The 12,106-nt window shown below is 59.4% G+C and overlaps 1 protein-coding gene across 1 annotated transcript in view; it reads right to left on the bottom strand.

Moving 5' to 3' along the window:
- The window catches only part of ZNF385C (zinc finger protein 385C), a 60,377-nt gene extending 52,984 nt beyond the window's left edge, over window positions 1–7,393 (bottom strand). The window contains exon 1 of the mRNA XM_038162832.1: window positions 7,290–7,393. Within this exon, the coding sequence (XP_038018760.1) occupies window positions 7,290–7,326 (37 nt within the window). The 5' untranslated portion in view covers window positions 7,327–7,393. The remainder of the gene's footprint in view (window positions 1–7,289) is intronic.
- Window positions 7,394–12,106: the final 4,713 nt, after the last annotated feature.

Here is a 12,106-nt window from a genome sequence, read left to right as displayed (position 1 = left end):
ATACAGCCGAGGGCCCCCATTTAATCCCTTACCAGAAGACCTGATTTTATTTGTTTTATGTTTTAAAGAATTCTCCCTTTTCCAACGCCTTGTCAGCAGGTGAAGGAAGGCAGAATTTTGGCACCCAGCTTGGCAGTGGGCAGTGCTGGGCAGCCGGTGCCTGATCCCACTGCAGGAGAGAGGGGGTTTGGTGGTGAGACCCTGCACTGCTGGGGCTGGGTTCTGCAGGGTTCCCTGCTCTGTTACTGATTTACACCCATCAAAGCCCTGCTGGAGCCAGGGCAGGCAGGGAGAGGCCAAATCCTGCACAGAGGCTCTTTGTGACCCTGCCTACACGAGGATCCCAGTGCTGGGGGCAGAGTCTCTGTCTCAGCAGGGCCATGCACAACCCTCTGCAGCACCTCAAGACCTGAGACCACCTTCCAAAAGAGCCATCACCCCCCTCTGCATGAGCCCCTGGGACCAGCCACGCTTTCACAGAATCACAGAATCACAAGGCTGGAAGACACCTTTAAGATCATGGAGTCCAACCCACAGCCAAAACAAGATTCCTGTTCCAAGGGGCAGCTGTTTGTTGGCGTTCACACAGCAGGGAATTCACCACCAAGCAGTGCCTCTCCCCATCCCCTCCCCATGGGGTGACACAGCCACTGGGGACCCTGCCTGGCCCCACAGCATCACACCCCCTGACCCCCCCAGGAGCATCTGTCACTCCACAGCCAGCTGGGGCTGCACAGGGGTTGGGTTCCCACTCCTGGCAGGAGAAGGAAAAGCTCCTTGGGGGTGAGTGGGCAGTGGGGAGCTGCTCCCAGGGCGCTCAGGGGCATCCTGCCACCCGCCAGCATCTCTGCACACACCACTGTGCTCTTGCCAGGGGGTTTGCCCAAGTCCTTAGGGGGAGAAGTGCTCCCAAGGACAAACTGAAAAGCTTTCCCAGATGATGCCAAGAGCCAGCAGGGGCTGGAGCTGATTGTCTGCCACCAGAACCCACCTTGGCACTTCCCTGGGAGGAAGTCCAGAGCCCCATGCCCATGGGAGCAGCACTGGCACTGCAGCAGGCCAGCATTGGAGGTGCAGGTGGCAGCCAGGTGTCTCTAAATCCCTTTGTCTCATCCTCTGCATTGGTCAGTGCCCATCCTGCCCCAAGATTCTGGCACTGCTTTGTGCCTTCCCGTGGTAATGGAGCACACAAGTCATCATCTCCCTCCACATCTGGCCAGGAAGGGGAGATTCTGGCACAGGTGTGAGCCCTGCACAGAGCCAGGACGGACAGACCCCAGCCTGGACAAGGGAATTGCCATTTTCCCATCTGGAATATCCCCAGCCCTTGCAAGACTCCTCTGGAGGCACAGCGTGCTCTAGACCACAAGTGGCTCACTTATTTGACACACTTATTAAATTGTTATTACACCTGGTGGCTAATTACCTCCTCTGGAAACCAGAGGGCACAGAAATGTGACATTGACCTGTGCAAACCTGGATGCTGGCCGGGTCTGGGGGGCCTGGGGGAAGCGGGGGACTGGGAACACGGCTCTGTGGAAGTGTCCCCCCACTGCCCCACAGTCCAGCTGCCCCATCTCCCAGCGAGATGGGCAGTGGGGAGCCCAGGAGTCATGGTGAACCCCCCGCATCCCACGCCTGGGGCGCCAGCACCGCCCTGGCTGAGCACAGATTAATCTGGGAGAGCTTTAATCCGCTAAAGCCCTTTCGTAACAGCCCTCAAAAATAAGCCCGGAGAGTTCCTAATACTTCTTGAAAATTTGGAGTTGGGATATTTATAGGCTCTGGCCTTGCATGAGAGAGAGGAAGCACACCCAGCTCTGGGTGGGAGGGCTCTGAGGTGGAGGAACCTGCCCCGGGGGGAGCCACTGCCCCACCCCAGCCCTGCCAGCAGCCGCTCTGTGCCACTCCCAGTCTCCTGCTGGCTCCATAACAAGCTTCCCTTGTTTAGGATTTTTATTTTTTTTTTTTTTTTCCTACAAGCGTTTGAGGCTCCTCAGAAGAGCACAGACCGGCTCTGTGCCTCCAGCCCTTCAAACGAATGCAGAGCAGCAGCGCTTCCGACCAAGACAAACAGCAGCGACGCCCCCTGGGCACCTGGCCGAGGAGGCCAAGGGCAGCAAACCACACACACGAACAGAGAAAGTTCAGAGAGAAACCCCAAGCCCCCCAAAATGTGCCAGAAGTCACCCACATGCACAAAAACCAGGAGGTGAGGGTCCTGCTCTGCTGGTTTCCAGCCACCAGCAGTGGTGGCATCTCTGCCACATTTGTCCTGGTCCTGGCAGGGACATCCAGGGCAGCATCACAGTGGCACCTGCAAGAGCCAAGTGGCAACTGGCAAGGGGCAAGTCATTGGTTCCACGTCTCTCCTGCTTCAGCGAAGCGTAAAAACATCCTCCGAAAAGCTCTTAGCCCTTTGCCACGTGGTTTTACAAAGATGTGACCAAAGATGCCCCCAGGGCAGAATTCTCCCAGCTCCGAGGCAGCAGAATTCTCAGAGAATTGAGAGGTGATAGGAGGATGAGAACCCCTTACGATCCTACACAGGCAAAACCCACCCCACAGCGAGCAGCTCCTTCATCCCCCTGTGCAGAGCAGGAGCCGGTGGCCGGATGTCAGAAGCAGAAATGCTCGAACTGGAGGCAGAGTGGCATCAGCCTGGCTCCCAGCAGAGGCCCCAGCTCATCCCCTGGCTGAGCACAAGGCACAGGGGTGAGCAGAGCTGCCAGGATCAAGCCTGTGGGCCAGAGGAATCCAGAACCTCCCCAAAGGAAGCAGCAGGGATGCCCAGCTCCCCCAGCCGCTGCTGCCTGACCAAGCTCCAGCAGCTGGAGCAGCTCCCGACTCCAGGCAGACGCAGGCACAGATTGGGGCTTCACCTCAAAATGTTTCCTTTGCAACTTCCCAGTGATCTTTCTTATCAACTAATTAAAAAATTTCCATAATTAGGCCAGGGAAAATCACGACTCAGGAACGTTCCCATTTCAAAGCAGCACAGATCTGCTCTGTATCAAGGGCTCGGAGCCCTCACCAGAGCCAGGTTCCCCCAGAACCCTCCCCCATGACCAGGACTCCTCCTGAGCCCACCCCTGCAGCCCCCAGCCCACCAGCAGCCCCTCTGCCTGGCGCCCTGCTGGAAATCCACCCTGGGGAGAGGCTGTTTACATTGCAGGGGGAAATTGGTGGGGTTTATTAAAAAAAAACAACATAGAGGGCCCTCTGACAGCGGGGGATTCTCTGTGCTCCAGCCCCTGTGAAGTCAGGAGTGCTCGGGGGGCACCCGCTCTGCCCCACAGGCATGCAGAGCAAAGCCCCCCCTGTGCCCACAGCCCGGAGTGCCTGTGCCAGCCCTGCTGCCAGGGGCACACGGGCAGCCTGGTGCCTCTGAAATGCCAACACCTGCACCGGGGCAGCTCCCAGGGCAGCTGGGGCATCCCCCGCTCGCAGAGCAGCTCATGGCTCCTAAACCTGCAGGTTCCCTTTGATGACTGGCAAGTAAATTGTTGTGTTTCTAAAAGAAATGGAGCAGTCGTTAGGGTGCAGCTGCAGCCTGGGTTTCCTTGAGAGCGCAGACATAATTCCTGACAGGGGCTTTCTGAGACAGAAATTATGGAGCTATTTTGGAGGCAATCTCAGATCATACTAAGAAACAGCCTTTGTACATCACAATATCGTTGCTAAATTGACAAATAGACCCTCATGGGCTTCATTATTCTGCTTTGGGAGAACATTTTTGCATTTTTATCATCCCTAGAAATGATTAAAGAGCTGCAGAACGAGGGCTCTGGCTTTGGAACACTCAAGCTCCAGTCCTGGTTGAGCTGAGGAGAAGCAGTTGGAAGGGCTGCAGGGCTCGGAAAGGAAATTTTTGCCCTTTTAATGTGCAAGTCTGGCACGTTTTGGAGACTGTCTGGGGCTTCCACAGCAGGTTTGCTTTTAGCCCTGGAAATTCACCAGTGTAAAAGGATGTGACTGACATATCCAGTGCTGGATTGGGAGCATCCCTGCAAAGCTCCTTGTTCAGTCAATAGCAAACCCGTGTTGTGCACTCGTAGAAATACATTGATCTCCCCAGAAGCATCAGATAAAAGCCAAACAAGAGGAAGATCCCCAGAAATACAACAAATAAGGGGTTCCTTTATGAGCTGATGTCTGAGGATGCTGGGGCAGTGCTCAAGGAGTGGTTTTGGGTTGGAATTGCTCTAGGTGGCCACAGCCAGGCGAGCTCCTGCTGGGCCACAGCATCACTGCAGGCTCTGCCAGCCCATGGGCACCAACAGCAGGTGGCTGCAGGCACAATGAGCTCTGCCCGTGTCCCTGTCCCTGTGCCCACTGGCACTTTGGCAGGATCCTTGTCCTGGGATAGCTGGGAATGCAGGGCAGAACATGAGCCCCCATAAAATGGGCAGAGAACATCAGCCAGGGAGAGATGGGATGGGATGGGATGGGATGGCATGGGATGGCATGGCATGGCATGGCATGGCATGGCATGGCATGGCATGGCATGGCATGGCATGGCATCACATTCCAGAGCCTCCTCACCTGAGCAGCCAGACCCCAACCCTCACCCACCACGGCCAGGACATGCAGCCCTCCACAGTCCAGCACTGAGGCCAGTGAGCCACCAGCTCCCAGAAACATTTCTTACTTCTGGGATTATTAAACCAGCTCCCAATTTCTCCATGCAGAGGCTGCTGCCCTTCAGAGTCCAGCAGCACCTGGCAGTGAGAGAGAGCAGCCACTCTGGAGCCCCAGCCAAGCAGGATGGGAGCTCGGGGATGGGGGCTCGGGGATGGGGGCTTGGGGATGGGGGCTTGGGGATGGGAACTCAGGGATGGGAGCTTGGGGATGGAGCTCAGGGATGGGAACTCAGGGGTGGAGCTCAGGGATGGGAACTCAGGGGTGGAGCTCAGGGATGGAGCTCAGGGATGCCAGCTCAGGGATGCTAGCTCAGTGGGGGGACCTCAGGGATGCTCAGGGATGCCAGCTCAGGAATGTGAGCTCAGGGATGCCAGCCCAGGAATGTGAGCTCAGGGATGTGAGCTCAGGGATGCTCAGGGATGCTCAGGGATGCTCAGGGATGCCAGCTCAGGAATGTGAGCTCAGGAATGTGAGCTCAGGGATGCTCAGGGATGCTCAGGGATGCTCAGGGATGCTGGTGCACAAGGCTCACAGCGGGAAGGCACAGCCTGCCATGACGTCACAGCCCTGCTAAGGCAGAGCCTGGCTCTGTGCATTCACAGACAGAGCCACATCCAGGGTCACACCAGCCTTTTTTTCCCAACGCACGTGGCAGATTATGGAACAAGCACGAAATCCACAGCACACGATATCGTCACCCTGCCCTGAACTCTGCATGTGGCAGGAGAGGTTCTGGTTGGCGGAATCACACTGGCAGCTACCAGGGGACCAACACAGCTCCTCCATCCCCACGGAGCCCTTCCACCCGAGTGACAAACATTCAGCAGAGCCACCGGGCTGGATGCTCCACTGGAAAACACCTGCAGTCACTCAAAAAAAAAGTCAGTGGTGGTGGATTTGGATGGTGGTGGCTGAAGGAACTCCCAGCCAGGCTGGCAGCCAGGACAGAGCCTCAATTATCTGCAGGCTGTCACACACACTGCCCATTGGTGCTATTTGCAGGCACCGTGCCCCACATGCAGACGCAGCAGCTCACAAACATCTCCACTCCTCGCTCGGACATCCCAGTAACCAGGGGGTGAAGCCAGTGTGCTGAGCAGGGCGGGGCAGGTCCTGCCTCACATTTTCACCCAAAATTGCTCCCTGTGGGGCAGGGGTGTTGCCAGACCTCGTGCGACCCACGGACACATCCAGCCCTCGCAGGGGCAGCTCCAGCAGCGAGGCGCCAGCGCACACGGGTGAATCAACCTGGCAGCCCCAAGAGTGCAACGCCGGGCTCTAAACCCCTCACCCTTCACACAGAATCGTCTCCTCTGTTTAAGCAGCACTTTCAAGTTTTGCTCTGGAAACAGATCGCAGCCTCTGGTGCCAAAGCGTTGTTTTCCCACACGCCCATCCCGCAGGATCGGCGCTGCCAAGGGCAGGCACGGGCACGTCCCGGCGCCGGGATCCGCGGGCTTTGCTCTGGGGCACAGCAAGCCCCAGCCCTGCCCACCGCGATGCAAACTCCTCAAAAGCTTCCACCAGAGCTCCCTGCTGCTCCGAGCTAACAGCAAAGGCTGTTGGAAATGGCCGGGGCAGAGCGGTCACTCTGCTTCTGCCTCCACATTCCTGGAGCAGGGGACCCCGCTGCTCCCACCCGGAGACGCGGCCCCACAGAAAGAGCTTTTGTACGGCTCTCGGAAGGTCCTTTCCGTGAGAGCCAAAGTCCCCGTGGAGGCAGCCGGAACCTCGGCTCCGTTCCCGCCGCAGCTCTCCCAGTCCCGATCGCAGCGCGGACGCATCCAGGGGTCGCGCAGGGCGTGCTGTGCACGGCGACCACCACGGCCGGGCCCGGAGTGACCCAGGGACCCCTCCCCTGCCCCCTGCCCCGCTGGGCCGCACACCCGACCCCTCCGGGGCCAGCGCAGCCCTCGCCGGGTGCCGCCGCAGAGCCCGGCCCGGCACACGCCCGTGGGGGTCCCACGCCGTGCACCCCACACTGCGGGCACCCCGGGGGTGAGCCGGGGTTACCGGGGTTACCGGGGTTACCGGCACGCGTGGGGGTCCCACGCCATGCACCCCACACTGCGAGCACCCCGGGGGTGAGCCGGGGTTACCGGGGTTACCGGGGTTACCGGCACGCGTGGGGGTCCCACGCCATGCACCCCACACTGCGGGCACCCCGGGGGCGAGCCGTGGTTACCGGGATTACCGGGGTTACCGGCACCCGTGGGGGTCCCACGCCGTGCACCCCACACTGCGGGCACCCCCGGGGGCGAGCCGGGGTAACCGGGATTACCGGGATTACCGGGGTTACCGGCACCCAGCGGGTCCCGCTCACCGTGGGAGCCTCAGCCCCGCGCCGGGGCCTCGGTAAAGTTCCGCTCAAGTTTCCCTCCTGGCCTGACCCCTCCGGGCGGCCAGCGGGGCCGGGGTTCCGCCGCCCCCGCCGCCCCTGCCCCGTTGCCCGTTGCCGCCGGGATGGAGCGCGGGGAGCGGGGCTCGCCCCGGCCGAACATCCGGCCCCGATCCCGAATCCCGGAGCCCTTCCAGCGCATCCCCCCTCCTCCCACAACTTTCCTAAGCCTGCAACTCCCCGTGCCCACACAGCTCAGCCCCGCGGCCGCCGGTACCGGCAGCCCGGCCGCCCCCGCCCGCCCTACCTGCCCAGCCGCCCGGCTCCGCCGCCGTCTGCAGCATCCTCCCGCCGGCTTCTCGCTCCCGGCCGTGCGAGCGCGCTCTCGGAGGAGGAGGAGGAAGAGAAGGAGGAAGAGGAGGAGGAGGAGGAAGGGGGGGGATGAAGGCAGCGCGCGCGCCGCCGCGGTCCAACCCCCCCTCGGCGCCGCACGGAGTGGGAGGGGGAACGGCGGCGGCGCATCCCGGTGCTGCATCCCGCAGCTGCATCCCGGTGCTGCATCCCGGTGCTGCATCCCGCAGCGGCGCCAGAGGCTCGGGGCCATCCTGCCGTGGCGCACCCCTCGGTCACGGCTGCCCCGGGCTGGGACGCTGGGAACAGAGGAGCTCCCCGGGCTCTCTCCGGGGGGTTCGGGGGTCGCTAAGGTGTGTGCCTAGGGGCGCAAAGGAGGGTGACACCGCGGCGCTGCGGGGAGGGAGCTTGAATTTCTCACGGTACTGAGATGCCGTGTGCCACCAGCGCCCCGGAGAACGGCGGGTCCGGTCTCAGACCCAGCAGGATGAGTGAGGGGCGCCAGTCCCGCACCCCGAGTGGCAGCAGGCAGCCCGGCTCTCCGGGGAGGTGACATCGCCGGGGGCTGCAGTCCTTTGCCGATGGCAGAGCCCCCGCTCCGACAGAAGCTCGGCCGTGCCCCGGCTGCTCCAGGATGCTGAAGCGGGGCCAGGGCCGGGATGGAGGGAGGGGACCGGCAGGGAGACGCTGCTCGCTCCTCATTCCTCGCAGCTGGAGCACAAAGTGCCGCCAGGCAAAGGCGCCTCGGCTGCCGCGCTCAGCCCTGTGCTAAGATCAACAATTTTAAGTGCAAAAGTCTGAGCTGGCCTGTCGCTGTCATCGTTGTTAATATTTTAGCAGCTCCCAGAGCCTTTCAGCGGGGCCACACAGTGCTGACACAGGAGAGGAGATAGAAAAGCGTCCTGCTGCCCGCCCCAAGGAATTCGCTGTCTAGACACGTTATATAATCACATTTTGCCCTCCGCCAGGACACTTTGCAGAGGTTCTCAAAGCACTTCCCAAAACTGCTAATTGAGCTTTGGAGGCCAGCTGGGAGGGAGCTGCTCTGGCCAAGAGCCCTCTGCTCGGAGCAGGTACCCAGGGCTCCTGCCTCCCAGGGAATTGCCTGCTCGCTGCTTTGCCTCCACTCAAACAGGGAACTGGTGCCAGGAGGCAGAGGTGGGATTGGCCCCGTGCTGCCCCTGGCAGAGGCTGGAGGCTGCAGAAGTGGGGGCAGAGCATGTGCTGCTCCAAACCCCTCCAGGCCTGCAGGAAGCTCCAGGGCCACCAGCTGCCAGGGAGGGGGAAGCCAGGAGCAGGGAGTCCCAGACTGAGCTACTTCTGGAGATCCTGGCACACGAGCAGGTGGCCCAGCAGCAGTGGATCCCTCCTGTCCACGCCAGGAGTCCCTTTCCCTGCTGCTGTCACCCAGGAGCAGCACTGTGGCACCGCTGAGCCTCAGCCTGGCTCACCATAAATCACTTTGGGTTTTCAGAGCCCTTTTGCCAAAGCTCAGTGCATTTGTTTGCTGTGCCATCTGATTTTCACAATGTAAGATGTTTTTTTTTCCCTCCCTATAAATAATTACAGGCGCTCTAATGGATCTCAAACTTTACTGTACCTTGGCTGTCAGGAGCCTGATGATGATGCTGTAGCCTTCCTCCCCAAGGAGCTGAGGCAGGGCTGGGGCTTCTCCACACTTTTTTCATTTACTTTAACCCTTTCAGCCTCATCCTGATGTAGGAATGTGCCCCTTGTTGATGGAGTGACTAAATTATCTTTTGTCTCATTTTTATTTGAACTACAAATTAGAAATTCAAGATGTAAAATTTAGGGAACAGCTAAATCCTGCCTCCAGCACGACGCAGGGAAGGGAGTCTACTCCCCTTCCAGGCATGGGGATCAGGATATGCAGAGATGAGGGCTCTTAGCTGACCCACGGCTCCCAGAATTCCAGCACTGGGGAGCATGGATGCATTTCTTCCCCTCCACGTGAACTCTGGCTTCCCCCTTCCAAGGGCAGCCCTTCATCCCTCAGACACGGTTTGTGCCAAGTCCACGGTCACCCTCAAACATTTTGGATTGCTGCAGATATCTCCAAAGCTGAAGACAAAACTCTAAACAGAGAGAAGAAGGTCGTCTCCAGCTGCAGCAGCCTGAAGTGCCATGGGACAGAGCAGCAGAGCAGCACATCCAGCCCCTGCTCCATCACACTGGAGCTGCTCACAACATTTCTCCCAAGCCCATCCTCAGTTCTGGACAGCAGTTTTGTGCACTTGAAGAAGCAGAAAGGAGCCTCTGAGGAAACAGGATTGGGTGCTGCCAGGAGGGAGGGAACTGTGAGGGAATGGGCACTGCCAGGAATGGGCACTGCCAGGGCAACGCTTCCTCTTTCTTCGTGTTTCTGGAGCTCAGCAGCTCTGCTTTCAGTAAACAGGGAGTTTTACAGTTACACCAGTGTTCTTCACCCTGCGGCAGCTCTGACGTGGCCTCACACAGGGAGGTGCTGGCACTGCCCAGGGACACGGTGGTGGCACCTCTCCAGTGGGACAGGTGATGGGTAGGGGTGACAAGCTGTCCCAGACGTGACCCTATTGAGACATTGCCAATCCCAAATGTGGAACCACAGGAGCCCAGGGAAGGAGGGTCCCTCCCGCGGCACCCACTGGGGTCCCAGAGCAGCAGCTGGCTGCAGTGCCCAGCTCTCCAGGTGCACTCAGAGCTGCCTCCTGGCAGGGCCAGCACGGGCAGAGCTCAGACCAGGGGTACAGCGCGCCGTGGGAGACAGGTGGGCAGAGGAAGGGCTGTGCTCAGGGGCCAAGCCAGCCAAGGAAGGTCGGTGTGGGGTGATCAGGCCCAGCAGCACTTTCCAGGAAGGCTCTCTGGCTCCTCGGCCACTGCTCTGAGCCGTGCCAAGCTGCTCCGGCAGCTGCCGTGGCCGTTCAGCAGCTGTTGAGCTGTAATTGCTCATTGAGTCATAATTTATTTTTTTTTCCCAGTGAAAGCAGCACTGTCAGGGAATTAATATCTTTTCAAAAGCCCATAAAGATTTCATAAACGTTTCAGAGCCAGATCGGGGGGGGGTTTAGCACCTTCACAGCCAGGATCCAGGGGAGGCAATGAGGAGAGCAGCAGTGGAACTCTTGACAGCTGTAAGTGGTTAAAGGAACAGCACTGGGCAGCAGCAGCCCACGGGGAGCTGAGGGAGGCTGCACCACCCCTGCCCACAGCCTGCACAGGGCAGGAGCGGTCCCCAGCCCATAGCCTGGGTGCAAGGGCCCAGCAGGGCTCCAATGGTTCAACTCACCTTGATTGCCATGACACGCTGCTGACAGGGCTTGTGGGATGCTGGGAGGTGACACCACAGCAGCTCCAAACTGCTGGGGAGCAAACAGCTGGCATGGGGGAGTGCAGCTGCACCAGCCCCAGCGCCTTGGCTCTCACCTGTTTCTCACCAGCTCAGTGAGCAGTGGCCAGCCCTGGCCGGCCGGGAAGTTCAACCCCACAGCCACAGAGGGTGAGGGGCACTGACCCCACAGACGCCCGTGATTGAATCCAGACCAGCCTGAGGCGTCCTCAAAGGGGAAAGTTTGCACTCTGGAGCCATTGTAAACATGGGATAAGGTTTTCCAGTGCTGTAGCACTTCCCACAGGAGCAGGGGTTTGCAGGTGACAGAGGAGCTGTGTTCCCAAGGCAGCCCCTGCACCAGCCTGGGCACCTGCTATTTTTAGTGTGAGCTGCCTTTGATGGTCTCTATGAGCTCTGTAAAATATCTGGGACAGGCACAGGCAGCTTCCAGAGCCCCACTCTGCCACAGGATGCTTCTCAAGGAAGGGCTCGGTGATGCAGGGTGGACCCACGTGCCTTGAGGGATCGAATGTGGAGAGGCCAACGGAGCTGGACTGGGGTTTGGACCCCAGGATCTGAACAGCTACATCAGCAGGGAAATATTAACCCTAAACCTAATCCTAACCCTCACCCTAACCCTAATGCCAGCCCTAACCCTTACCCTAATCCGGATGCTAACCCTAAGCCTAACTCAAACCCTAAATCTAAATCAAAACCTAACCCTACCCAAAAACCTCAGCCTAAATCTTACAACAACCCTAATCCTCACCCAAACACTAATGCTAACTCTAAACCTAACCCTAACTCTAAAACTAGACCTAACCCTGACCCTAATCCTCACCCTGACCCTCACCCTGACCCTAATCCTCACCCTGACCCTCACCCTGACCCTAATCCTCACCCTAACCCTGACCCAAACCCTAACCCGGACCCTGACCCTAACCCTGACCATGACCCTGACCCAAACCCTAACCCTAACCCTGACCCAAACCCAAACCCTAACCCTAACCCTGACCCTAACCCAGACCCTGACCCTGACCCTGACCCTGACCCTAATCCTGACCCTGACCCTGACCCAGACCCTGACCCTAATCCTCACCCTGACCCTGACCCTGACCCAGACCCTGACCCTAATCCTCACCCTGACCCTGACCCTGACCCTGACCCCACCCCATGGGCAGGACACCCCCATTCTCTAACCGGGGTGCAGAAACGAGAGCACAAAGGGGTCAGAGCTGAGCTGAGCCCCCATTTGGGCACCCATGGGTGCAGGAACTCCCCCACAGCTGCAGGGGCACCCGAGGGACCCCCAGCTCTGCTCCTGGAAGCTGCTGGCCCCGGCCCCTCTCAGCAGCCCCACTTTGAGAGGCACCCGAGCCACAGAGGCACCAATGATTCACCGTCGGGGAGAGGCCACTGGTATTTTATGGCCGTTGTTATTTGTT

The sequence above is a fragment of the Motacilla alba genome, chromosome 27, assembly GCF_015832195.1.
Source record: "Motacilla alba alba isolate MOTALB_02 chromosome 27, Motacilla_alba_V1.0_pri, whole genome shotgun sequence".
Lineage (NCBI taxonomy): Eukaryota > Metazoa > Chordata > Aves > Passeriformes > Motacillidae > Motacilla > Motacilla alba.
Note: the sequence above shows the minus strand (reverse complement) of the source record. Positions and strands in the feature narration are given on the sequence as shown.